This window comes from Choloepus didactylus (genome assembly GCF_015220235.1).
Source record: "Choloepus didactylus isolate mChoDid1 chromosome 25 unlocalized genomic scaffold, mChoDid1.pri SUPER_25_unloc1, whole genome shotgun sequence".
Taxonomy (NCBI): Eukaryota; Metazoa; Chordata; class Mammalia; order Pilosa; family Megalonychidae; genus Choloepus; species Choloepus didactylus.
Genome location: NW_023637606.1, coordinates 561,835 through 587,440, shown reverse-complemented (window position 1 = coordinate 587,440; position 25,606 = coordinate 561,835). Strand labels below are relative to the sequence as shown.

The 25,606-nt window shown below is 66.8% G+C and overlaps 3 protein-coding genes across 5 annotated transcripts; 1 reads left to right on the top strand and 2 right to left on the bottom strand.

The window, feature by feature from the left end:
* Nucleotides 1-582: 582 nt before the first annotated feature.
* On the bottom strand, nucleotides 583-2,848 carry LOC119525199 (S-antigen protein-like). The gene is made up of 2 exons (XM_037823800.1): nucleotides 2,389-2,848; nucleotides 583-2,291 (listed from the first exon to the last, which is right to left on the bottom strand). Exons 1-2 carry the CDS (start codon nucleotides 2,846-2,848, stop codon nucleotides 2,011-2,013), a joined length of 741 nt encoding a protein of 246 aa, XP_037679728.1. The 3' UTR covers nucleotides 583-2,010.
* Nucleotides 1,754-22,217, top strand: SBNO2 (strawberry notch homolog 2). 2 transcript variants are annotated; one of them, XM_037823860.1, is made up of 29 exons: nucleotides 1,754-2,891; nucleotides 6,170-6,331; nucleotides 7,869-7,952; nucleotides 8,112-8,208; nucleotides 8,292-8,452; nucleotides 9,054-9,187; nucleotides 9,303-9,393; nucleotides 9,780-9,923; nucleotides 13,309-13,426; nucleotides 13,631-13,736; nucleotides 13,995-14,148; nucleotides 14,697-14,873; nucleotides 15,098-15,195; nucleotides 15,858-15,940; nucleotides 16,175-16,351; nucleotides 16,599-16,768; nucleotides 16,958-17,089; nucleotides 17,476-17,611; nucleotides 17,696-17,808; nucleotides 17,921-17,992; nucleotides 18,134-18,242; nucleotides 18,619-18,693; nucleotides 18,776-19,003; nucleotides 19,770-19,864; nucleotides 19,940-20,032; nucleotides 20,162-20,293; nucleotides 20,540-20,616; nucleotides 20,795-20,985; nucleotides 21,070-22,217. In XM_037823860.1, the coding sequence occupies exons 1-29, from the start codon at nucleotides 2,847-2,849 to the stop codon at nucleotides 21,531-21,533; spliced, it is 3,918 nt and encodes a 1,305-aa protein (XP_037679788.1). In that variant the 5' UTR covers nucleotides 1,754-2,846; the 3' UTR covers nucleotides 21,534-22,217. The 2 variants fall into 2 exon arrangements, with proteins under 2 accessions (XP_037679788.1, XP_037679789.1); XM_037823861.1 differs by having other exon boundaries at nucleotides 1,771-2,891; nucleotides 18,776-18,919.
* Nucleotides 22,218-23,068: 851 nt separating this feature from the next.
* GPX4 (glutathione peroxidase 4) lies at nucleotides 23,069-25,364 on the bottom strand. 2 transcript variants are annotated; one of them, XM_037823864.1, is made up of 7 exons: nucleotides 25,233-25,364; nucleotides 24,243-24,337; nucleotides 24,007-24,151; nucleotides 23,715-23,866; nucleotides 23,597-23,621; nucleotides 23,407-23,466; nucleotides 23,069-23,325 (listed from the first exon to the last, which is right to left on the bottom strand). In XM_037823864.1, exons 1-7 carry the CDS (start codon nucleotides 25,314-25,316, stop codon nucleotides 23,293-23,295), a joined length of 594 nt encoding a protein of 197 aa, XP_037679792.1. In that variant the 5' UTR covers nucleotides 25,317-25,364; the 3' UTR covers nucleotides 23,069-23,292. The 2 variants fall into 2 exon arrangements, with proteins under 2 accessions (XP_037679792.1, XP_037679790.1); XM_037823862.1 differs by lacking the exon at nucleotides 25,233-25,364 and adding an exon at nucleotides 24,465-24,948.
* Between the last annotated feature and the right edge of the window lie 242 nt (nucleotides 25,365-25,606).

Here is a 25,606-nt window from a genome sequence, read left to right as displayed (position 1 = left end):
GCTTGTCTCAGCTCCTGCAGGCCCTTCTTGCACACTCTGGATGTCATCTCTTAGCGTCTCTGAGCTCTCTCCGAGATGTCTCTGCCTTTTGTTCTCTCACGGAGGACACCAGCAAGGGGCCGGGACCCCCTCGAGTGGGCGGGGCCACATCTCCATGGAAACAGCCTCCTCGGAAGGCCCCGCCCACAGGAGTGGATTGAAGATCGTGGCTTTTCTGGGGTGGGTGACAGCTCCAGACCAGCACACATACCTCCCGACTTCAAAACTCACCACCCGGCAGCAGTAATCACACAGCCCGGTGCTGGCAAAAGGACGGACGTGGAACCGACTGAGTAGAAGTGGGCTCAGAAATCAGCCTTTGCATCTCGGCTGCTTGATTTGGGCAAGAGGGTCAAGTCCACTCAATGAGGAAAGAAGAGTCTCTTCAATAAATGGCGCTGAGAAAACTGGAAATTCAGAAGCCAGAGAATGAAGAGAGACCCCTACCTCACACCACACACAAAAATTAACTTAAAATGGGTAAAAAACCTAAGTATAACCCAAACTGAAAAACTTCCAGAAGAAAACCCAGGGGAAGCATCTTCAGGACATTGCATTAGGTGGTAGTTTCCTAGACTTCACGCTCAAAGCACAAGTGACAGAATTAAAAACAGATTAACAGGGCCTCATGAAAGATGAAAACTCTTGTGTGTTGAAGGACTTCATCAAGAAAGTGGAAAAACAACCTATAGGACAGGAGAAAATGTTTGGAAACCATATATCTAATGGCGGTTTAATCTCCAGATATACAAAGAACTCCTGCAACTCAACAACAGAAAGACAAACAACACAACTGAAAAATGGGTCAAGGATCTGAATAGATATTTCTACAAAGATGATATAAAAATCACCGAAAAGCACATGGAAATATGCTCAGCATCATTAGCCTTTAGGGAAACACAAATCTGAACTGCAGTGAGGCACCAGCCCCCACCCACCAGAACGACTGTCGTTAAAAAAAACACGAGTGTCTGAAAATGCCAGGCACCGGTGAGGACCCAGGCACGTGGGGGCCCGCGGGCCCTGAGGGTGGGAATGTAAATGGGGCTCCTGGGAAGTTAAACGTGGGGTCACCGCAGGACCAGCAGTCCCACTCCCGGGTGTGTCCTCACAGGAACTGAACCGGGGCTTGCACAGGCCTTTGCCGTGTGTGGAGAAGCCGGGCACGAGGGGACACGTGTCCTCTGATCTCATTGATGCGAAACTAGAACATGCAGGTTGTCATAAGGCCTTCTCAGCCGCCCCTGGGAAAGGTGCACACGAATTGGCCGCTCGGGACGCGGCGACGGTCAAGAAGAATGAACCGAGGCAGTGTCCTGACGGCCGGGGTGACCGGGGAGCCGGGGAGCCATGCACACCTGGCTGTCGGCAAATGACCTCGAGCCCACGGCCTCCACCGTGGGGGGCCGTGGGGGAGCTCGGGGTTCAGGGATCCAGGTGAGGGTGGGTGACAGGTGGGCAAGGAGCTCCCAAGACCCCAGAACCCCAACCTGCAGGACCCAGCACCCCTAGGCAGAAACCACTCCCCACCCCCAGGTCCTGTACCCCATTGCAGGGACCCTCCCTTCTGCCCGCTTGGAGTGGCCTCTCCTGCCAGTGGGGGGCTGGGGACGAGGCTGGGGAGACTCGCGGGGTGCCGCTTTGCAACCTCGCTGGCAGTCGGACAAAGCATCTCACACAGGTCAAACCTAATAGTAAAACTTCTGTGCTGGTGTTTTGTGCTCTGCCTCTCGTGTCAGCTTCCTGCTAACTCTATTTTTAAGTTAAGGTGTAATTCACACACCGTGAAATCTACCCCTTTACAGTGTACGGCTCGGTGGCTTTTAGCCTGTTCACAGAGTTGTGCAACCAGCACCTCTGTCCGATTCCAGAACATTCCCCTTGCCTCAGAAAGGAAACCCGCTCCCCTGCCCAGCCCCGGCAGCCACGAGTCCACTTCCCGTCCTCAGGGATTTGCATGTTCTGGACACTTCACTCAGTGGGAGCGTGAAGAGCCCTCGCCGGGGTCTGGCTCCCTTCGCGGGCGTGACGCCGCCCAGGCCCGTTGTCTGCGCGTGGCTCCCTTCCTTTCTCGGGCCTGGTACTCCTGGGCTCCCCCGTGGGGTCCCCCTGGCCCGCTGAGGGCGCCGGGGGTGCTTCTGCCTCGGGGGCCATGCGTGGTGCTGCTGTGCGTGGACGCGTGTCCCGCTCTCCCGGGGTGTGTCTGGGCGCCGATCTCCCGGCTCGTGGGGTGACCCCGGGCCAGACGTCTTCTGGAACCACCATGAGAGTTTCTGCCGCGGCTGCCCCGGTTCACACCCAGCAGCAGGGGCGCGGCTGCGCTTGCCCCCCACCCTCGCCAGCACTCACTCTTGTCCGTCTGCCCGGTGGTCGCCCCAGTTTTGGAGTGTCCTGGAGCCGCGGGCTGCGTGGCCGTCTGTGCGTCTTTCCCTGCAGCGTGGTGGCCGTCACTCGCTCCCCCTGGGGTCTGGTGCTGCTCCTGCGGGGCGGGGTGGCCGACGTGGGTGTCTGGGGTGGACTGGGGACCCCACCCGCTCTGACCCCTCTGCATTCCCCGGCCCCGCGCGGCCCCCGCGTCCTCCCCACCCCGTCCCTCGGGTCCCTGGGGGTCGGGCCCGGCCAAGGAGGGTCGGGGGCAGTGGGCAGCCCCTCCCTGGGCGTGCCCGGCGGCCCTGCCCGGCGACAGCCTCCCGCCCCGCGCGGTAACTGCCCGGCTGCCGGGAATCGCCGTGACTCCCCGCGGGCGGCGCTTCCTGCAAGTCAGCCGGGCGGGAGGAAGTGGCCCGGCCGGCTCCGCACAGCCCGCCATGGCCCAGCTGCGCTGCTGGCTGCGGCTCGCGGCCCTCAGCCAGGTAGGCGCCGGGGGGACCATGGGGACCCGCGCCCCGCGCTCCCCTCTCCGGGCGGGTGGGTTTGCCAGGGTCCCCCAAGCCGGGAGGTGGGGCTGGCCGGGAGCGGGGAGCGCGGCGGGGGGCGCCGTCCCCTCCCCTCCCCTCCCTTCCCCTTCCTGCACGGGGCAGCCCCCGAGTGGCCTGGCCCCCCGGCCCCCGGTCCCCCGGCTCCCCAGACCCCCAGCCCCCAGGTCCCCCGGGTCCCCGGCACCGGCTCGGAGCGCCGTCCGTGGGCTCATCCGGAGCTGCTCCGTGCGCTCTGGGGCTCTGGCGGGTCAGCTCCCGGGCGCGGGACCCCGGCCCGTCTTCGGGGTCCCCCTGAGTCCGGGGGAGCGGAGAGCACTGCCTCCGAGGCCGTGTTCCCGGCCGTCCCGTCACGGGGGCGTGTCAGCCTGCGGGTCCCTCGCCGCCGATCGGGGGCTCTGCTCAGGCAGCCCCGGCGCCCCCGCCCCCGTCCCCAGCCAGGGCTCCCTGAGGTGACCGGGGCCGCCAGCCCAGCTCTCTGCCTGTGTGGGGCTGGGATGTGGGGCGGGGGCTTGGGGGGCGTCAGGGGTCAGGGGCAGGGTCCAAGGGTCGGAGTGTGTGCTGGGGGTTGGGGCGGGGGTGGGGGTTTGGAGTGGGGGTTGGGCTGGGGTTAGGTTTTGGGGCAGGGGTCCAGGGGATCAGGTTGGGGGGTGGGGCAAAGTTTGGGGCGTCGGGGTGGTGGTTGGGGCGGGGGGTCCAGTCTGGGGGTTCAGGGTGGGGGTCGGGGTGGGGGCTGGGGTCCGCGCTGCGTAGGGACGGGGTCTGCTGTCGGCCTCCCTGCACCCGCTGAGGCGCAGACTCCTGGGAGCAGCACAGGAGGGGGCTCGGGGCTCGGGGCTCGGGGCCGGGCCTGAGTGGAGGGCCCTGGTCCTGGCCTGGGGGCGGGGAGGGACAGGAGACCCGGGGTCTGGGCGTCTCGGGGAGCCGTGTCCCCTCCTGGGTTCAGTGGGGGGTCCTGTGGGCCCCCAGCCCTGTGTAGGGGGAGGGGCTGCTGCCGATGGGGTGACCCGAGCTGGGGCTGGGGGTCTGGAGCCTCTGTGCTCCGGGTGGGGCGGGGGCCATGGGCAGAGGGGATGTCGGGGGCTGCGGGTACGCCCGGGGAGCCCCCTCTGGGTCGGTGGGAAAGCCGTGCCAGCAGTCCAGGGGTCTGCGGAGCCCACCCCCAGCCTCTGGGCACTGAGGGCACCTGCCTGGCCACGCTGGTTGACATCGCAGCCCCTTTTCTGCTCCTCGGGCCGTGGGGTACTTGGGGTGCCCGTGGCTGAGGTCTGCTGGGTTGTCATGTTAGATGGGGTGCTGGGTGGGGTGGGGTGGGCTCTGCTCACTCTGCTTCTGGGGGTTGGCGCAAGCCCCCCATAGCCGCCCTCTGTCCCCTCACTGTTGGGACTCGGTAAAAGCGGCATGGTCCCGCCGTCAGGCCGTGTCGTGGGGTCCGCAGGCTCAGGGAGGGGGTGGCAGGGCAGCCCCCCGATATGGCTGAAGGGGAGCTCAGCCCCGGCCTGGCTGAGGAGGTCTCGGCGAGGCCTTGTGGCGTCCCCCACCCACTGCTGTCCTGGGGGTGCAGGAGGCCCCGGCTGGAGACTCTCCCAAGGTGGCCTGGCCGGGTCGGCAGCAGCAGAGGAGACGGGGGCCGGGGGTCCCCACTCCTGGCACTGGCTCCAGCCCTCTTTCCCGGAGGCTGCGTGGGCCTTCTCCGGCCTTGCTAAGCCCACCTGCACCTGGGGTAGCCCCCAGGGGCTCCCTGCCTCGCTGCCTGCTCCCTGCACCCCCAGCCCGGGGCTCTTCTGCTGCAGCTGGTCAGGGCTCGTCTCCCCCGCGCCCCTCAGCTGTCCCCCACCCCAGCCCCTGGCTGCCCCGTCCCTGCAGCTGCCCCATCTGCAGGCCCGGCTGGCACACAGCCTCTGGGGTTTGCCTTCCGCTCTCCTCTCGGCTAGGTTTTGGGGGTTTAGCAGCTTTCTTGAGGGACAGCCCCCCCGCCATCCAGAGCACCAGCTCACGATGCACAGCTGAGGGTTCTAGCACGTTCTCAGCGCTGCGCAGCCGCCGTCTCCGTCTAGTTCTGGGGCATTTTCTCAGCCCAGAGAGAGACCCACGTCCAGCAGCCATCACCCCGTTCTCTCGTCCCCCTCCAGCCCTGGGCGATCACTCGTCCACTCCGTGTCCCTGTGGGCTGCTGCTCCGGGCGGCTCACATCAGGGGCGTCGGGCAGCGTGTGGCCTTCTGTGTGTGGCTTCTCCCGCTGAGCTTGCAGCTTCCAGGTTCCCCCATCTTGTCCTGTGTGTTTCTAGGTGCTTCCTCCTGCCAGCAAGACCCTGCCCCTCCCTCCTCCTCCTCCCCCTGCTGCAGGCTGGGGAGCCCGTGTGCTGGCCGGGGCTCACAGAGGCCTGGGGTGGGGGGCTCGGGGGAGCCCAGCACAGGGCCTGAGCCATCACAGGAGATGTGAGAAGGTTCTAGAAGGTGCGGCGTGAGCTCTGCACCGAAGGACAGATTCAGCTTTGCACCCAGGTGCCCCAGGGAAGGCATGAGCAGGTGCAGGGTGGGCAGCGAGGCCTCACTCGGTGGTCCCTGGATCTGTCCCGTTGACCCCCACGTGCCAGGGGCCGAGCCCCCTGCGGGCTGGGAACAGGGCTATGTGCCGAGGGGTGACGGGGCAGGTGTGAGCCAGGGAGCCCGGCCGGGGCCCTCGGACCTCACCCACCTCGGCCAGACACCCAGTCGCGGCCCCAGCGGCCGAGCCCGCTTCATCCCGAGACCCACACGGAGGGGCCAGCGTGGGGTCTCCCTGGCTGCCCTAACCATCCCCCAGGCCGAGCGGCTGAGAGGACCCACGGGGTGCCCCGGGGCTAAAATCGAGGTGCTGCAGGGCTGGCTCCTTCCAGGGCTCCGGGGAGAACCCCCTTCCAGCCTTTCCCGGCTCCGGGGGGCTCCTGGGCCCAGGGACCCTCCTCATTGGCGAGGCCAACAGCGGGGTCTCCCCTCGGCTGCCAACCTCCTGCCCCCTCCTGTAAGGACCCTGTGATGACCCCGAGAGTCCAGGAGCCACCAACTCAAGGCCCTTCCCTGTCCCCTTGGCGTGGGAAGAGCCTGTCCACGGGCCCCGGCTTCGGACGTGTCCCCCGTGCTGCACCCCTGAGGGCCGGGTGGTCCAGGGACAGGCCCCGCGCGAGGGGCCCCCCACCCCACCGACCCCGTGCCCTCACCCGCCTGCCTTCCAGGATCCCTCGTTCCTCGACGACCTGTCCACCGCCTCCCTCTTCTCCTCGTCCGTGGACTCCCTGTCGGACATCGCGGACACGCCCGACTTCCTGCCTGCTGACAGCCTCAGCCAGGTGCCCACCATCTGGGACGTGGGTGCCGCTGCTCCCGCCCACGACAAGGTCAGCACCCGGGGCGCGGCCGTCCCCCCGCCCGCCCACGGCAGGGTCGGCACCCGGGCCTCGAGTGGGGGGAGCCAGGGCGGCTGCTCTGCACCCCCAGGGCCCAGGACGCCCCCACCCTGGAGAAAGAACCCGCCCTCGTGTCAGCCGCGCTGGGGGCGGGGTCAGGGGAGACCCCATGTGAAATATCTGGATAAAAATCAGGTCAACCCCCAGCTCACACGGTACCTCAAATTCCTGACGGGTGAGAAGATATAAACTGGGGTGACCCCCCAGCTTCTGGGGTCCCCTCCTCTCCCCGCCCCCTCGGTGTGTGAATTTGACGGTGTGTAGCTTCCCAGGATGCTGGCAGGTCGGAGGTTATGGGCACAGCCTCTCCTGGGGGTCAGTGGACCCTCACCCAGGGGTCTCACCGGGGTGCTCCTGCCCAGCAATGGGAGACATCGGGACGTCTGTGGACATGCACAGACCCGGGGGGACGGGGAGCGGGGAGCGGTGGGCCGTGGGAGGGCGTCGGGGGGGCAGCAGGTGCCGAGTTGGCTCCGGGGACGTGGGGACGTGCGGGCTGTGGCCTGGCCGGGGAGGTGGCCCCGAGGTGGGGCCCGTCCCGGCAGGCAGCCCCGGGCCCGGCGGCTCGCGGGCAGGACCTTCTCCCCGGCGGCCGGGAACCGTGACTCAGCCTTCCGGGAACCGGGCGCTGCGCGTGGTTTTTTTATTTAAAGAAAGGGGGGTTAAGTACAGGCTCCCGCGGCTCCGGCTTCCACTTGTGTTGTCTCTCGAAACCTGTGTCTGTGCTCGCCCCGTGAGGAAACAAAGAGCGGGGCCCTCCGCTCCCCTCGGGGGCCCCACAAACCCACGGACCGGAAATGACCCCAAGAGTGAAACCCAACACCCCAGGCCGGGCCCCGGGAGGCCGGGACAGTGCGGTTCCCTCGTTTATGTTTTTTTTCACGTTCACGGTTTTTAACGATGGGGCCTCGTTTTGTTTTTGTGACTTTTATTTGAGCAGCTGGAATGTTCTGAAATCACAGTGACCCCGTGGAGACCCTGTGTGGACTCTGCTGTCCTGGCTGAGCGCCCTTGGCCAGGGGCCGGGGTGGGGGGGCATCCCGCCGTGGCCCAGGACCCCCTTGGTGGGCTTCTGTCCCATCACCCCCCGCACTTGTTCCGGCCCCTCCCCCACCCTTGCTCTCGGCCTGGGGCCTGGCACACAGGGGTCTCCCAGGCCGGGCCACGACAGGGGCCCCGGTGGGCACCTGCCCTGCCTGGGAGACTGGGGGGCAGGGGGCACTGGCCTGGGAGGGGCGCACCAGGCTATTAGGGGTAGCAGCTGTGTCTCGAGGATGTGTGGGGCCAAGAGGCAGCGGTCACTTCCGGAGAGCAGGCGAGAGAAGTGGGGCCAGGGGCTGGTGGGGCCACTGCTGGGAGTCTGGAAAGCTGGGGGGCCAGGGTCTGCGGGGCTGGGGGCTGGCCCTGTCCGCAGGGTGTTGCGTCGGGCCCCCTTCCCCACAGCTGCCGATTCCTGTCCCCCCACCAGCTCTTCCTGTCCAGCAGCCAGTTCCCAGGCCTTGAGGATGCCGTGTCCTCCCTGCCCCCCACCCCACTCCTCGTCAGCTACCAGGTGAGCCGGCGGGCCCGGGACCTGGGCCTCTCCTGTGGGCACCTCCTGTGGGCCCGCCCTGGGCTGACTCAGACGTGGGGAGAGCCCCCATTTTACTGATGGGGAAGCCGAGGCCCAAGGCCGGCCCGCCCTGACCCCAGGTGCCCCCACCTGCCCCAGGCCCAGGCACAGCCCGAGGAGGAGGACGATGCGGAGGAGGACGAGGCAGAGGAGCTGGGCCACACGGAGACCTACGCCGACTACGCGCCGTCCAAGTGTGAGTCCAGGCCGGGCCGCAGGGGCCACGGCGGAGCCCTCTCGAGGCTGGGGGGCCCTGACCTTGCCCCTCTGCATCCCCAGCCAAGCTCGGGAAGCACCACCCTGACCGCGTGGTGGAGACCAGCACGCTGTCCAGCGTCCCGCCCCCCGACATCACCTACAGCCTTGCCCTGCCGGCCACTGCCTGGGAGAGCGGGGCCCTGTCCGCCCTGCAGCTGGAGGCCATCACCTACGCCTGCCAGGTGAGCCCACACCCAGGCCCCGCCCACCCAGACCTGCCTGCTCAGGCCCCACCCACCTGGAAACCTGCCCCAGGCCTCGCCCCTACAGGTCTGCCCCCCCCAAGGCTCCGCCCCTACAGGCCTGCCCCTCCAAGGCTCCACCCGCACAGGCCTGCCCATCTAGGCCCCACCCACCAGACCCGCCCCTCTGAGGCCCTGCCCACACAGACCTGCTCTCTTGGCCTGGCCCACCCCAGACCCACCCCACCCAGGCCCCGCCCCTACAGGCCTGCCGCTCCAAGGCTCTGCCCCTACAGGCCTGCCCCTCCAAGGCTCCGCCCACACAGGCCTGCCCATCTAGGCCCCACCCACCAGACCTGCCCCCACCCAGGCCCCGCCCACCAGACCTGCCCCCCACAGGCCCCGCCCACCAGACCCACCCCTGTGAGGCCCTGCCCACCAGAACTGCCCCACACAGGCCCCGCCCACCAGACCTGCTCTCTTGGTCTGGCCCACCCCAGACCCACCCCACCCAGGCCCCACCCACCCAGAAACCTGCCCCAGGCCCTGCCGACCACAGCCCCACCCCCGTCCTGACCTCTTATCTGTCCCTTCCCGGCAGCAACATGAGGTCCTGCTCCCCAGCGGGCAGCGGGCAGGCTTCCTGATCGGGGATGGGGCCGGCGTGGGCAAGGGCCGCACTGTGGCTGGCATCATCTTCGAGAACTACCTGAAGGGCAGGAAGAAGGCCCTGTGGTGAGCCCCTCGCCTGGTGCTTCAGCCCCTGCACCCCAGGTGCCACCTGGCACCCCTGCCCTTGCACCCCACCCAGCACCCACACCCGGCACCCACCGCCCTCTGCCCTGCCCAGGTTCAGCGTCTCCAACGATCTCAAGTACGACGCGGAGCGCGACCTGCGGGACATCGAGGCCCCCGGCATCGCGGTGCACGCACTGAGCAAGGTGGGGGGTCTGGGCCAGAGCCAGGGCTGGGGGGGTCCAGGAGAAGGGGGGCATCAGGAGGGGCTGGGGCAGCGGGGCCGGGGCACCCTCTGTCGCTCGGAGGTCGCTCGGAGGCTCTGGGGCTGGTGGGAGGGGTGGAGGTGAGGGGGCATTGGGGGTGCTGGGAGCGTGGGGCTCAGGGGCTGGTTTGTGGGTGCTGAGGGCTGCTTTGGAGCCCGTGTACCCCCCTGGGCCCCCGCAAAGCCATCCGAAGGCGAGCGCAGAGCGGCCAGGGGCACGGGCTGTGCCTTCCGTGGGCGGAGGAGGCTGCCCTGGCTGCTCCCGGTGGCCCAGAGCCGCGGGCGCCCTCGGCCCCCTGACGCACCCCCGTTCTGCCTCCTGCGCAGATCAAGTACGGCGACAGCACTACCTCCGAGGGCGTCCTCTTCGCCACCTACTCGGCGCTGATCGGGGAGAGCCAGGCGGGCGGCCAGCACCGCACGCGCCTGCGCCAGATCCTCGAGTGGTGCGGGGAGGCCTTCGACGGCGTCGTATCCCGGGCGGGGGGGGGGGGCAGGGGGCGGGGCGGGGCGGGGCGAGGCAGGGGGCGGGGCAAGAGCAGGGCGGCGGGAACGGGAGGGGCAGTTTTAGTTCATGCAAATTTAAAGATACAGGCACACGCCATTCAGCCCGTCCAGAGTGCACGGTCTGCAGCTCCCCGTATAGGCTCAGGGCCCTGCCTTCATCACCCCCGTCAGTGTGAGGACCTTCATCTAGTTCACAGGCTCTAACTTCCATATAAAGCTCGGTCTCTTCTCCATGTTTTTCACGTGTCTCGGTAACACGTCTTGGAGCCTCTTCTCCCTTGCTGGGTCCTGTCCAGGATCAGTATCTCCTCTAACAGTCGTCTCTCTGGTTGCTCTTTTTTCAACTGTGGGAGCAGGTATGTGACACTTCCTGTCTCGTCCCCTCCCCAGCACACCGTCCAGTGAATCGTCAGGCACACACGTCAGCTGCTCCCACTTTCTGGCACTACAGCATCCCTGTCTCCCCAGCAGGACCCCGTGGCCAGAGCCCCCCATACCCCTCATGCCCCCCGTGCCCGGCAGCCTGCACTCTCTTTTCCGCTCTGTGAACTTGCACGTTCTCTGGCATTTTCTTTGTAGTTACCGTGGGGCTTGGATTTAACATCCCCAAACCTGTAATAACCCCCTTTGCTTCAACACCAGCTTCACCTCCCTGGTTCACACAGACCCGGGTCCCAGATCCTCTGCCCCACCTTCACGTCGTTCCCGTTATAAGTTACAGATTTATACGTTAGGAGCCCCAAACCACTGAGTTAGTGTTGCTTTTTACGCACTTGTCTTTTAGATCCTGTAAGAAGTCAGTACCGCAGCGCTGGCCTTTCTATTTCCTTAGCCGCAACCCCCATGGAGAGCCCTTTCCTTTCGACCTGCAGAGCCCCCTTTAGCATCTCGTGCAGGGACAGTCCAGGGGTGATGAAGCCCCCGGCCTGTTTATCCAGGGACGTCTCCATCTCTCCCTCATGTCTGAAAGGCACATGGAGAGTTCCTGGTTCCTGAGTACAGGAGTTTTGGTGGCAGGTTTTTGACCTACTTGGAGTTAATTTTTGTATAAGATGTTGGATAGGGATCCTCTTTCATTCTTTTGGAAATGCATATCCAGTTCTCCAAACACCATTTTTTAAAGAGGCTGCTCTGTCCCAGTTGCTTTGGCTTGACTGCCTCATCGAAGATCAATTGTCTGTAGATGCGAGGGTCCACTTCTGAACACTCAGTTCAATTCCATTAGTCGGTGTATCTGTCCTTATGCCAGTACCAAGCTGTTCTGAGCACGGTAGCTTTGTAATATGCTTCATAGTCAGGTAGTGTGAGACCTCCCACTTCGTTCCTCTTTTTCAAGATATTTGGCTATTCGGGGCACCTTGCGCTTCCAAATAAATTTGCTTATTGGTTTTTCTATTTCTGCAAAGTAGGTTGTTGGGATTTTAATTGGTATTGCAGTGAATCTATGAATCAGTTAGGTAGAGTTGACATCTTAATTATGTTTAGTCTTCTAATCTGCGAACAGTATGTTCTTCCATTTTTTCAGTCCTGTTCGACTGCTTTTAGTAGTTTCTTGTAATTTTCTTTGTATACATCTTTTGTAGCCTTCATTAAGTTTATTCCTAAATTCTTGATTCTTTTGGTTGCTGTTGTAAATGGATTTTTTTTATTTCTTCCTCTTGTTGCACATTGCTTGTGTATAAGAACACTACAGGATTTTTGCATGTTGATCTTGTAGCCTGTCCTTTGCTGTATTCATTGATTAGCTCTAATAGCTTTGCTGTAGATTTTTCTGGATTTTCTACATGCAGAATCATGTCATCTGCAACAGAATTTTGGTGGCAGGTGTTTGCCTTCAGCGCTTTAAATCTGTCGCCCTCTGCCTTCTGGCTCCGTGGTTGCCTGTGTGAAGTCGGCACCCCATCTCGCTGAGGCTCCCTTGTGCACGACACGCTGCTTCTCTCTGTCTTTGGCCTTCCACGGCCTGATTGTAACGCGCTGCAGTGTGGGGCTGTTGGGGTTTATCCGTTCGGAGCTCGTTGAGTGCCTTGCGTGTGTATGTCGTGTCTGCCATCAAATTCAGGAAGTTTTCAGCCGTGATTTCTTTCAAGGTTTCCCCTCCTCCCTCTCTCCTCCTTCTGGGACCCCCACTGTGTATCTCGCTGCACTGGATGGCGTTCCCCAGGCCCCCAGGCTCGGTTCACTTCCCTTCGTCCTTTCTTCCTTCTCCTCAGATGGATGGTTTCGATGGTCTCGTCTTCGAGTTCTCTGATTCTTTCTTCTGCCGGCTCCTGTCTGCTGACAAACCCCCAAGGGAAGTTTAATTTCTCTTACTATGGGCTTCAGCTCTGTTTGGTTCGTGTCCTTAATTTCTTTCTCTCTACTGCTATTCTCTTTGTGTTCACCTGTCGTTTTCCTGATTTCCTTTAGTCCTTTGTCCTTGTTTTCCTTTTGCTCTCTGACTTTATTTAAGGCTGTTTTTTAAGTCTTTGTCTGGAATGTCCCAGATCTGATCCTTCTTGTTGATGGTTTCTGAAGCTTTAATTTTCTCCCTTGCTGGGCCGTTGCTGCCTGTTTCCTTGTATGTTTTGTAATCTTTTGTTGTGACCTGCACATTTTCATGCTTTAACGTGTTATTCCTGGAATTGAGACTCTGAGGCGTCTCCTCCTTAAGCTTGTGTCTAGCTAGTGTTATCACTGAGCTTTCCTTGAATGCCAGGAGCTAACCAAAAAAGGAAGAGAAGGAAAAAAGAAGACAGAGAGGGCGGGCAGGGGGCAGCCGGGCACCAGGAGATCCTGCTGATGACTCGGCGCTCGCCCTGTTCCTTTCAGTGTTTCCTGGAGCTTTGAGAAAGGTGTTTCTGCCAGTTCTGGATGGTTGCTTAGAGCTCCTGAGGGGGACAGAGCCCCCAGGTGTCTTACTGCATCTTAATTGGGATGGGGCTTGCGTCTTTAAGCTCCTTCAATATCATGATTTTTAAAAATCAAGATCATTGTAGATTCATACGCGATCATAGGAAACAGTAGAGAGACCCCCCAGGTCCCTTTCCCCTAGTGTCCCCCTAGAGTCACCTCTCGCATACTCTGGAGCAGAATTGCCGCCAGGAAGCCTCTGTGTGTTTCCATGTACGTGTCCCATGTGTGCAAGCACTGTTTGTAAAGTCTGCGCAAAGCTGGGCTCTTGCTGCGTTTTCCTGGCCCGCTGTGGGGTTGGGCCCAGCAGCCGTGTCCCCGTGCCCTGCGGCTTGGCACAGCCGGGCACTGCTCACTGTCCCGGATGCCCTCCCTGGCCTCGTGGACCTTGGGGTTGGCCCAGGGCTCCTGGGATTGCCCGTGCGTCCAGAATGCTCCTTGACCCATGCCCACCCAGATCGTGTTCGACGAGTGCCACAAAGCCAAGAACGCCAGCTCCACCAAGATGGGCAAGGCTGTGCTGGACCTGCAGAACAAGCTGCCCTTGGCTCGCGTCGTCTATGCCAGCGCCACAGGTGAGGGGCCTGGGTTGCCAGGGCCACAGCCGGTGCACGGGCTTTGCTGTGCTCGCAGCTCTTTCCCCAGCTCTGGCCTTGGGCAGGCACCTGCGACGCTGGCCCACAGGCGGAACCCGGCACCTTCCGGGGCCTCCCCTGGGGCAGCCTGAGCCCCTGGCCAGCCCTCCTAGCTGACGAGCTGACGGCCTTTCCTGTCCCCAGGAGCCTCCGAGCCGCGGAACATGGTGTACATGAGCCGCCTGGGCATCTGGGGCGAGGGCACACCCTTCCGGGCCTTTGAGGAGTTCCTGCACGCCATCGAGAAGAGGTGAGTGCACGGGGGGCTCGCCCAGCTGGTCCCGGGCCTGGGTGGCCTTCCACCGCCCGCACGGCCAGACCGGCTTCTGGCCCCAGGCCCACCCTCGTGTGGCCACAGGCCTTGGCACGCGCTGTCCCTGCCGCCTCCCGCATGGCCGGCCCGTTCCCGCCCCCTGAGCCTCCAGCCCTGGGTGTTTCCAGGGGCAAGGGGACGCCCAGGCCCCGGGTGTCCCCTTTGGGAGGGACGCTCAGGCCGTTGTGTCCGCAGGGGTGTGGGCGCCATGGAGATTGTGGCCATGGACATGAAGGTCAGTGGCATGTACATCGCGCGCCAGCTCAGCTTCTCGGGCGTCACCTTCCGCGTCGAGGAGATCCCGCTGGCCCCGGCCTTCGAGCGCGTGTACAACCGTGCGGCCCTGCTGGTGCGTGTGCCTGCGCCCCGGCCCCCCAGCGCTCTGGCCTTCAGGGCTGCAGGAGGCAGCCACCCGCCCACCCGTGCTGGGCCCCGCATCTCCCGATGTTGGGTTGGGGTTTTGAGGCAACTGTGACGAGGGTGGGGGTAGGAAGCCAAGTCCGCCTCCGACTTCCCGAGTGCTTTGCCCACCTCGGTTGGCCCTTGTGCCCGTTTCAGGGCCCGTTGTCTGGGGGGGCTGTTTTAAGGTCAGAGTAAAGTGGGGTGACCCCTCGCACGGCCGACACTGGGGCGTCCTGGGTCCTGGAGGTGCCAGCAGCCCCCATTCGTGGCCGTGACAACCTGGAATGTCCCCCAGCACTGCCCACTGACCCCAGGGGCAGAGCCACCCGGGTGGGACCCTCTGCTCTGACATCCCGAGCAGAGCGAGGCCGGCCCTCAGGACGCCCGGCGCTTTCCGGAAGGCTCCCCCGGTGGGGTCTGCGGGCCTCGCCCTGGCTGTGCCACACGGCTCGCTGGGCCCCTGTTGCCGCCACATGGGGTTCCCTGTGCCCGCAGTGGGCGGAGGCCCTGGGCGTGTTCCAGCAGGCGGCCGACCTCCTCGGGCTCGAGTCCCGCAAGTCGCTGTGGGGCCAGTTCTGGTCGGCGCACCAGCGCTTCTTCAAGTACCTGTGCATCGCCGCCAAGGTGCGGCGCCTGGTGGCGCTGGCCCGCGAGGAGCTGGCCCGGGACAAGGTGAGCCGGGCGCGGCCCCCATCTTCCCCGGGCTGCGGGGGCTCCCGTGTCTCCAGGGCTGAGCGCGGTTCTCCGTGTCGGGAGGAAACTGGGCTCCCCAGATGGGCCGGGAGCCTGAGGCTGTGCCTTGGGTGTTCCTGCCGAGGGGAGAGTGGGCAGGAAGTGGGGGTGCTGGCTTGGGGGCCGGAGCTGCCCGGTGGTCCCTGAGCCCGTCCCCCCCACAGTGTGTGGTCATCGGGCTGCAGTCCACGGGTGAGGCCCGGACCCGCGAGGTGCTGGACGAGAAGGACGGACGCCTCGATGGCTTTGTGTCTGCTGCTGAGTGAGTGACACCGTGGAGGGGGACAGCAGGAACGGGGGGGCGCAGGGCCAGGGGAGGGGCGGAGGGGGACCCCACGGCCGTGAGGATGGAGTTGGCCTGGCCCAGGGCGGAGCAGGGGGACCACATTCTCATGGGTTCTGGGCACCCCTGTCCCAAACTGGGCCTCCAGGGGCTAAAGGGTCCCTGTCACAGCCCCCAGCCCCTCGCAGCCCCACAAGACCGGCAGCGGTGGACACTTCCCACAGGGCCAGGGGCTGCGGGGCCCCTGGGTGGGGGGAGCCTTGGGGGTGAGTTGGGTGGGGTCTCGGCCCCCCAGAGGCCTTGCGCCCAGGCTGGCTCCTTCAGCTGCAGGTCCCTGAGCCCCAGGGGTGCAGGGGGTGTCCAGTGCCTGGCTGAGGGGAGAGGGGCCACAGGCTCTTCCCAATCTGCAGTCCCAAGGCGTCCCCTCCCTGGGCGGGGGGGGCGCTTGGCCGTCCCTGGAGGCCGTCCGTGGGCAGAGCACCCTCTCCAACGGCTGGGCAGGAGGGGACCTGGGCCCCGTCCACCCCAGTCCCCAGGCCCAGCCTCCCCAGGAGGCAGCCGCAGCCCCTCCGTGCGCCGAGCCCCCTGCCCACACGGGCCCACCGGGCGCACAGCTGCAGTGAGCCGCCTCTCGCTCGCAGGGGCGTCTTCCTGTCGCTGATCCAGAAGCACTTTCCCTCCACCAAGAGGAGGCGCGACAAGGGGGCGGGCGGCAAGAGGAAACGTGAGTGCGTCCCTGCCGCGCACCTGCCCGCAGCCTCGCCCCGGGCACCACAGAGGCACAGGACAGGGTCTGCGTCAGTGAAGGGCCCCGTCAGGGCAGCGGGACCCCGACACCCTTCCCCGGCCGCCTGGGTGGCAGGAGGGTGCACCCCGGCCCGAGCAGGGCTGGAAGGAGGTGGGCGCTGGTGCTAACGGGGCTGCCGGTCCTGGCCCGGCTTGACCGTCTCCCCCGCAGGGCGGCCACGGGGCCGAGGGGCCAAGGCACCCAGGCTGGCTTGTGAGGCAATCGGTGTCATCCACATCAGCGACGGCAGCAGCACCGAGTCAGACGCCGGCCTGGACAGCGACTTCCACTCGTCCCCAGAGTCGCTGCTGGATGACGATGTGGTCATCGTGGAGGCCGACGAGCGGGGTGAGGGTGCCCTCGGCTCTGGCCCTGTCCCGTGGCGTCCCTGCCTGGGAGTGGGGTGGACGGGGCGCTGAGGGCCCAGGAGGGGGTTCCCGGCTGCCCCCCGGTTCCCCTGGTGCTGAAGCCCGCACCCCCTGCCCGTTCCATCGCGGACAAGGCGGCAGCCGGCCGTCTTCCCGTGCCCCCGTCCCACCCCAACCCTGCACCGTGCAGTGCTCCTCCCGACCCTGACCCTGTGCCCGCCCCTCAGGCCCCCTGTGCACCCCCCAGCGAGACCTGCACGGCCCCGGGCTGCTGGAGCGGGTGGACGGGCTGAAGCAGGACCTGCTGGGCAAGGTGCGGGCCCTGGGCCGGGAGCTGCCGGTCAACACCCTGGACGAGCTCATCGACCAGCTCGGGGGGCCCGAGTGTGTGGCCGAGGTGAGCCCCAGCACGTGGGAGGGGGTGCGGGGCGGGCCAGCCCCCAGGCCTTTCCCCCACCCGTTCCCGCTCCTTGACTGCACTGGGCTGTGGGGTCGGCAGAGCAAGGCAGGTGGGGAAACTGAGGCCCCAGACTCTGTGTGGCCGACCCAGCTGACAGCCCGCCCCCCCTCGCTCCCCCGACCCCAGATGACGGGCAGGAAGGGCCGCGTGGTGTCCAGGCCTGACGGGACAGTGGCTTTCGAGTCGCGGGCGGAGCAGGGTCTGTCCATCGACCACGTGAACCTCAGGGAGAAGGAGCGCTTCATGAGCGGGGAGAAGGTGGGGGGCGCGGGGGCGGGGGCGGGGGCGGGTCAGCGGGAGCCCCGGGGAGCCACCTCTCGCCCCCACTCTGTGCCTGTGTCCGGCGCCCCTCCCTGGCCTCTGCGTGCTGCATGCGTCGCTCTGGGACTACCCGGGGGCGCTTCTGTTTTAATCCCGCCCCATCGGCGCTGGGTGCCGGGGCCCTGCTGGTTTTTTTTTTTTTTTTAATAAATTAAATTTTATTGAGGTTGTTGATATACTATACAATCGTCCAAATGCACAGTTGGGTTGCTCAGTGTCGCTGTCACCTGGGCCTTTGGGGGTGCCCAGCTGGGGTGTTGGGCATGTTCTCGGGGTGCGGGGTCCCCGCCGGCTGACCACGCCCTGGGCCGCTCTCGCCGCAGCTCGTCGCCATCATCTCGGAGGCGTCCAGCTCGGGCGTCTCGCTCCAGGCCGACCGCCGGGTGCGCAACCAGAAGCGCCGCGTGCACATGACGCTCGAGCTGCCCTGGAGCGCAGACCGCGCCATCCAGCAGTTCGGTGCGCCCTGGCCCCGCCCCCGGCCCCGCCCCCAGCCCCGGTCCCCTCCCTTGCCCCGGCCCCTGAGAGCCCCCTTTGCCGCAGGCCGCACCCACCGGTCGAACCAGGTCTCGGCGCCCGAGTACGTCTTCCTCATCTCCGAGCTGGCCGGGGAGCGGAGGTTCGCCTCCATCGTGGCCAAGCGCCTGGAGAGCCTGGTGAGGCGGGGGCTGCCCCGGGCGGGCTCCCTGGAGGGGGGCGCCGGGCCCCGCGAGCCGGGGCGGGGGTGGGGGCGGCAGCCGGAGCAGACGGCCTGGCCTTCCCTGGCAGGGGGCCCTGACCCACGGGGACCGCCGCGCCACCGAGTCCCGCGATCTGAGCAAGTACAACTTCGAGAACAAGGTACCTGCGCCGAGTGGGCGGGGCCGGCGGGGCGGGGCCTGGGGAGCCCCCCCGGGCGGGGGCGGCGAGGGGCGGGCTCTGACCTGGGCCCGCCCCCTCCTCCCCTCTCCCCCCCTCTGCCCTCCCCGCTCTCCTCCTCAGTACGGCGCGCGGGCCCTGAACTGCGTCCTCAGCACCATCCTGAGCCAAACGGAAAACAGGGTGCCCCTGCCCCAGGGCTACCCCGGAGGGGCCGCCGCCTTCTTCCGGGGTGCGTGCTGGGCTGCTGGGGGGAGGGGGGAGCTGAGCAGCGGGGCCCCGAGCGGTGAAAGGGTGGGGCTGTGGAGACGGCTTCTGTGTCAGAAGGACCCCCAGCTGCACTCAGGCCTGCTCCCTGGGGGAGTCGAGGGGCGCACCCCTTGCTGCATGGCGTGACTCGGTCCCCTGGGAACAAGTCCCCGCCTTGCTCTTGCAAGTCAGAATAAGGGAGGAAAGATAACTGGGCTCTTCCCGGGAGCCCTGCCCCCAGCCCCACGGGGAGAGGCTCCTGGGACCCAGTTCTGTGAATGGGGAAACTAAGGCACAGGCAGGGGCTGGGGGTGGGCAGGGGCCCCTGGACAGAGGTGCGAGCCCCCTTCACCTCGCAGACATGAAGCAGGGGCTGCTGTCGGTGGGCATCGGCGGGCGGGAGTCCCGCTCCGGCTGCCTGGACGTGGAGAAGGGTGAGGCCCCTGCTCAGCGGGCGCCCCTGGGGCGAGGGGGGTGGACCCCGGCGCAGCCTGAGCTGCCCGCCCCACCCCGCAGACTGCTCCATCACCAAGTTCCTGAACCGCATCCTGGGGCTGGAGGTGCCCAAGCAGAACGCCCTCTTCCAGTACTTCTCCGCCACCTTCGACCACCTGGTGGAGACCGACAAGAAGGAGGGCAAATACGACCTGGGCATCCTGGGTGAGTGCCCCCCGCGGTCGGGACAGCCCCCCAGCAGCCTGCACACGGAGCGGCTCCCAGGCTCCCAAGCCTTCTGCCTCCACAGTGAGCGCCCAGTCGGGGTCACGGGTCGGGACACACAGGGCCCAAGGGCCAGGAGGGGGAGATGCACGGAAAGGGACTGGTGTCACCTGTGAGGGGACCTTAACAGGAGGGCCTGGGGCGAGGAGACAGGCCCTCTGTGGGCTCAGAGTGGTTGATTCTGGGCCTCATGGAAGGTTCAGGGCACATAGAGATCGTGGCTTTCTCCTTACCTGGGCCTTGTTTGGGGGGCATAAAGCCCCTGTGCCCTGCAGGCAGGCCCAGGTGAGCTGGGAGCAGACCCTCGTTGAAAGGGCCCAAGAGCCTGGTCTCAGCTCTGGGGCTGGGCCTCGGCCTGCCCCTCAGCTCCCCTGTGGCAGCAAGACGCCACTGACAGCCCCCAGTGAACGGGCCGGCAGTGCCAATAAAGCTTTATTCATCAGAACTTGCGTCTGTGGCCTTGGCTTCTCCTTACAGTCGTGGAGGGAGCAGATGCTGTTACCCCAGGACTTGCCAGGGGCCCCCATGGTGCAAGTGGCGGGGATGGCGGAATCTGCCCATGGTGCTGGGCCAGGAGGGGACCCCACCACCACACTACCCTGGGGCTACTTCTGGGGTGCCTATGAGGCTAGGGGACTGACAGCTCCCCAAAACCCAAACCCAGACTTGGAACCCCCTGAGCCACACTGGGGTGGGCAGATGGGAGCCACCAGTCCCCCTCCACCCTGGGGGTCTTTCAGTTCCCGCCAGAACCTTCTCACCTTGTGTCCCCTGCCCCATCCCCCCCCAGATCTGGCACCCGGCATCGATGAGATCTATGAGGAGAGCCAGGAGGTGTTCCTGGCCCCCGGGCACCCCCAGGATGGGCAGGTGGTCTTCTACAAGGTGAGTGGGAGCCCCCCCACCTCCTGCCCACTAGCACCTCCCCCCGCCCACTAACACCCCACGCGCCCATGGCAGATCAGCGTGGACCGCGGCCTCAGGTGGGAGGAGGCCTACGCCAGGTCGCTGGAGCTGACAGGTGTGCACGAGGGCTTCTACCTCTCCTACAAGGTGGGCACCCACCCAGGGCACCGGTGGGGATCGCGGTGGGGCGGGGGCCTGGGGCATGGGGTGCGGAGATGCCCGAGCAGGCTGGCGGGGGGCCTCACCCGGCCCCAGCCCACCGCCTCATGCCCCCAGGTCCGTGGCAACCAGCCGAGCTGCCTCCTGGCGGAGCAGAACCGGGGCAAGCACTTCACGGTGTACAAGCCCAACATCGGCAGGCAGAGCCAGCTGGAGACCCTCGACGGCCTGTGCCGGAGGTTCCACCGGGTAGGGGGGTGCTCACCGTTCGCGGGCCTCTGGCACCCATCTCCCCAGGCCGGGAAGCACCCAGGGCCCCGTGTCACCAGCCAGGCGCCTCACCTCTGCCCCAAGCCCTGCCCTGCCCCCCTGGGCTCCTGCTGCTCGCCGCCCCTACGTGCCCGGTCCCTCGGGCCTCGGTTCCCCACATGGGCAGTGGGATGGCTGGAGAGGGGCCTGTGGCGTCCCGAAGCTCACGTGGCCGCGCGTCCCCAGGTCACGGCGGAGGAGGCCAAGGAGCACTGGGAGAGCAACTACGCCTTCTCGCTGACGCACTGCAGCCACGCGGCGTGGTGAGGGGCGCAGGGGGGCGGGGTTCCGGGAGGGGCGGTCCTGCCGGGGATCCGGGCCCCGCCTTCCGCGGGCAGCTGTATGAACCCCCAAACCCCCGCGGGCAGCAGCGCCAGTGGGGAGGCCGGCGGCGCGAGCTGGGGGAGCGCGGGGGCCGCGTCTGAGCGCCCGGCCCCGCAGGAACCGGCACTGCCGCCTGGCGCTGGAGGGCAAGGAGTGCGCGCAGGGGCTGCGGCTGCGCCACCACTACATGCTGTGCGGGGCGCTGCTGCGCGTCTGGAGCCGCATCGCCGCCGTCATGGCCGAGGTCACCAGCAGCAGCTACCTGCAAATCGTGCGCCTCAAGACTAAGGACCAGAAGAAGCAAGTCGGTGAGTCGGGCGCCGGGGCCGGGGTTGCTGCGGCGTCGGGGGGGCGGGGCTGCGGGGCTCCTCTGACCGCACCCCGGCCCGCAGGCATCAAGATCCCCGAGGCCTGCGTGCGGCGCGTGCTGCAGGAGCTGCAGCTGATGGACGCCGACGTGAAGCGCAGGCGCGCCCGCGCCCTGGCCGGCCCCGCGCCGCGCGCGCCCGCCCCAGCCCGTGGCCCCGGCGAGGTGCTGGACCTGACCTACAGCCCGCCGGCCGAGGCCCCCGCGCCCGCCGCGCGCTTCGCCTTCCCGCCGCTGGGCCTGGAGCCCGCCGCCCCCAGCCCCCTGCTGCTCGGCACCCCCGGCGCCCTGGCGTCCGCCGCGCTCGCCGACCCCGGCGACCTCCTGCAGCAGGGCTGCGACATCAACTTCAAGGAGGTGCTGGAGGACATGCTGCGCTCGCTGCACGCCGCGCCCCCCGCCGCGCCCCCCGGGCCCCTGGGGGGCGGTGGGGGGCCGCCGGGGCGGCAGAGCGTCATCCAGTTTAGCCCGCCCTTCGCCAACTCCTAGGTCCCGGGCACCCAGATCTCTCCAGGGATCCCCGCTCTGCGCGGGCAGGCACAGGCCCGGGCTCCCCTGCCTGTCGTGTGGGAGAGAGGGACGGTCCCCTCCTCCGTTTCTAGGGCCACCACTGCAGTGCCTTCCTCAAGCCCCTGACCCTCCTGGGCCTCGGGGTCCAGTGCCTGAGCAGCCCCCCAGACGCCGGCCGGCCCTGCACTAGGGGGGACACCCCTCAACGCCCTGCCTGGTAGGGACACTGCCTGGTTCAGTCTTGGGGTGCAGGGGCCAAGGGAGGCCTCAAAGGCAGGGGCTGCCAGCCTGTGCCTCCAGCCTCTCCGGCCCTCAGGCCTGGGGCAGGGGCACTAAGCACTCGGCTGTGGGGTCGGGAGCCCCCAGCTCTGCCCCCGCCCGCACTGGGAGGCTCTATCCCTGACACCCGTGAAACTGGGTGGTCCCAAGAGCTGGAAACTCAGGAAACCCAGGTGCTCAGGGCCGTCTGGCCAGACCCCCCGTTAATATATGCAATCCCCAGCTCCCCATCCCTTGCTCCCTAAGTTATTGCTCAGTCACCTCCCCAGACTCCTGAGAGTCCTCTTGGGGGGTGGGGAGCAGTCCTCTGGTTTCTATGTGTATTTATAACTTGTGTATATATGTAAAGAGATTTTTTAAATATATGTGCCTTTTGACTACTTCCCAAGGTCTGCTGTCCCCACCTGCAGGTTCCTCTGCTCTGAAGCAGGGCGGGCAGGGTCTGGGCAGCTTGCAGTGAGGCCCACTGGGGACCCCGGCCAAGGGTGCAGGCTCACCCCACCCTCCAGCCCCAAGGGGCCACTGTCCGCTGTGGTCCTGTACAGTTCTCAGGGCAGCTGCCACTGGCCAGTCTGTGCCAGGGTTCCTCAGCTCCCCACTTAATGCACACAGGAGGGGGAGTCTGGGGGTGGGAGGGGCTCCCTAAGAGCTGGGCCAGGGCCCAAGTGCAGGACCAGGGGTCCCCCACCTGTCCCATGAACTGGGGGGCACTTGAGTCCGAGACCCATGGCCTGGTGCCCATGCACTCTCCTGGGAGCCGCCCCCAGCCACGCAGGAAGTCCAGGGGGATCCTCAGAGTGGAGGAGTACCCCTAACCCTCCTCTGCCTGGCTGTCCCTGGGGTTTGCTGGACCCAAGGGGGCGGCTGGGCCCACCATGGGAGTGAGAAGGGCAGACCCTCAAGGATAGGTTTTCCAGCCCCTTTGGGTCCCAGGCCACCCCCCCCCCAAGCCCTGCCACAGGGACAGCAGTACACTATAGTGGGGAAGGTGAGCCCCACTAAACCAGACCAGATGGAGCCCAGAGGGCAGGCAGGGTGCCCGGGGCCGGTGCCCACACCCTGAGACTGGATGGCAGAGCAGCTCGGCTCCCAGACTGGCTTGGCCGACTCCCAGACTGTGCTCAGGCCGCGAGTGGGCAGTCAGGAGCCCCCCCCTCCAGGGGTGGCTGCAGCTGGACACGTGCCAGGGCCACCCCGGCCACCGGGGCCCCCGCACAGGCAGGAGGGCCGAGCAGGCCTGTTTGTACGTTTTATTCCCACAAGGTAGCCAGGGTTGGGGGCACCGCGCTGCGCCCACTGCAGGGTCCTTCCTTCGGCGGGGGCTGCACGCCGGATTCTCGGGTCTGCCCCACCAGCGGGCTGGTTTGCAGACAGGCCGTCATGGGTGCCGGGCGGAAGGCTCTGGGACTGCGGGCGGGGGTGCGGGCAGGGGGCTCGGGGGCGGCACACACTTGCAGAACTAGAGATAGCAGGGCAGGTCCTTCTCTATCACCTGTGGGGGAAGGGCCATCAGGATGTGGCACCCTGCACCCTGCCCGCTCCCCCTCCCGGGGCTCCCCCAAACGGCACCTACCAGGGGCTCCTCCATGGGACCATAGCGCTTCACCACACAGCCGTTCTTGTCAATGAGGAACTGGGGGGCGGTGAGGGGGACAGGGTCAGGGACACTGAGGCGAGCCTGGGGGTCCCTGCCCACCTGCTGACCCACTTGGGGGTGGTTGGGGGGAAGTGGGGGGCCTGTTCCCCCTTATAGAATCCCTTACCTTAGTGAAGTTCCATTTGATGGCACTACGCAAAAGAGAACAAGGGTCAGGAGAGCTCCCCAGGGGAACTCAACCCACTGTGACAGACCCCACCCCCAGCCTGGTGGGGGGCACTCACTTCCCCAGGATGCCCCTCCCCTTGGGCTGGACTTTCATCCACTTCCACAGGGGGTGGGCGTCGTCCCCATTCACGCAGATCTTGCTGTACATGTCGAAGTTGACGTTGTAGCCGGCTGCGAACTCTTTGATTTCAGCGTTGCTCCCTGGTTCCTGCAGACAGCGAGGGCGCTGGGGGCCGGGGCGAGGGGCCACAACGCCCCCTGCTCTCCTGAGCCCTGACCCCCTTCCCGAGTTCCCAGCCCGGAGGCCTCAAAGTCGCCAGCCCCAGGGTCCCCCCGCTGCCCACGCACCTGCCTCCCGAACTGGTTGCAGGGGAAGGCGAGGATGCGTAAACCGCACTCAGCGTATCGGGCGTGCAGGTCGACGAGCTGAGTGTAGTTTACGTCGGTCTTGCCTCACTGAGAGGCTACATTGGTGACGATGCACACGGAGCCCCTGGAGGCGAGGGGAGCACGGTCAGGGGGCGCCGGGGCGGCCCTTCGGGGCCCCCTGCGCGCCCTTCCCCGGCTGGCCCGCAGGCACGCACCGGTACTTGTCCAAGCCCACCATGCGCCCGTCGATGTCCTTGGCGCAGAACTCGTGCATGGAGCGGGCAGAGCGCCAGTCGTCCCGGGATGCGCACTGCGAGACAAGGAGACGCTGGAGGCCGGGCTGGGGGCGGCTGCCTGAACCCCGCGCCCCTAGGGAGGATGCCGGGGCCCGGGGCCCGCGGAGAGGCGCCGCCCGCGTCTCTAAACGGCCCATTTACAGGAGAATCATCGAAGGTGGTCAGAGGGTCTGGAACGCCGCAGGGCTCCGGGATCCCGCACGGCTGCGGGATCCCGGCGGGCGCCGCCGGCTCCGGCCTTTCGCAGCTGCGTCTCTTCCGCCGGGGTTGCGCTCTGTGGCGCCGACAGGCCCGGGTCTTCCGCCTACTGGCCTTCCGCAGCCGGGGCTGGCGCCTGGCGCATCCGGCCCGCCACCCGCCCCGGCAGCCCCGCCGCTTCCCGCGGCCCATGCCGGCGGCTGTGTGCCCGCCTGTGCCCGGCGCGCGGCGCCGCGGGGACAAAGGGCGCGTCTCCAGGCGCCCGGGGCCGCTGTGTGACGTCGCCGCACGGGCCCGGGGGGAGGGCGCGGAGGCGCGGCGCGTGACCCGAGTGTCCCCCCTCTGCCGGCCCCGCCTCGGGGCCAGCGCCCGGCGCGCACAGGACCGGCCGCCCCGCGGAGCCCCGCTAGCCGCCTGCACCCCCAGCCTCCCGGACGCCGCCCAGGACCCCCTCCTAGCCCGGGGGCGCCGTCCGCAGCCCCCCGCAGCCCCCCGCAGCCCCGCGACGCGGCCCTGGGGCTCCCCCCGGCCCCGATCGCGGCTGGCCACCGGCTCAGCGCTCCCGGCAGGCCCGACGGCCGCGGACAAGGGGACCGAGTGCGACCCCCGGCCCGGGATGGGGAAGGGGGGAGAAACGGCCGCGCCCCCGGGCGGACGCCCCCCGCGCGCGGCCCCAACGGCCCCCGGCGCCCGGCCGGCGCGCCCGCTCACCATGGTGCCGGCCAGGCCCGGCGCGGCGAGGGCCCCGCACAGCAGCGCGGGCTTGATCAGGCGGCAGAGGCGGCTGAAGCTCATCGCGGCGGCGGGGTCGCCCGGGAGCGGCGGCTCCTCCCCTCGACCGGCCGACCAATGGCCGCGCGCCGGCTCGCCGCGCCTTCCCGCCCGAGGCCACGCCCACCCGCACCCTTATTGGCCGGCCGCGGACACGTGCTGCCTCCGACCAATGGCGAGCCGGGGAGCGGGGCGGGGGCGGGGCCGGGCCCTCGGCGCTGTTTGGGCGGCCACCGCGCATGCTCGCCCGGGGTGCGCGGCCGCGGCTTCGCAGGCTCCGCGTGGGGGCTACGAGCGGTTGTGCGCGCGCGGGG

Bases quoted from the DNA above. Each gene is read 5' to 3' on its own strand.
- SBNO2 (XM_037823860.1), top strand. From the start codon at position 2,847: ATGGCCCAGCTGCGCTGCTGGCTGCGGCTCGCGGCCCTCAGCCAG. The intron at 16,352-16,598 runs GTGAGGGTGCCC...CCCGCCCCTCAG, and splicing joins CGTGGAGGCCGACGAGCGGG to GCCCCCTGTGCACCCCCCAG. The intron at 20,986-21,069 runs GTGAGTCGGGCG...CCCGGCCCGCAG, and splicing joins GGACCAGAAGAAGCAAGTCG to GCATCAAGATCCCCGAGGCC.
- LOC119525199 (XM_037823800.1), bottom strand. From the start codon at position 2,848: ATGGCGGGCTGTGCGGAGCCGGCCGGGCCACTTCCTCCCGCCCGGCTG. The intron at 2,292-2,388 runs GTGAGTGCTGGC...TGGTGGTTCCAG, and splicing joins CACCGGGCAGACGGACAAGA to AAGACGTCTGGCCCGGGGTC.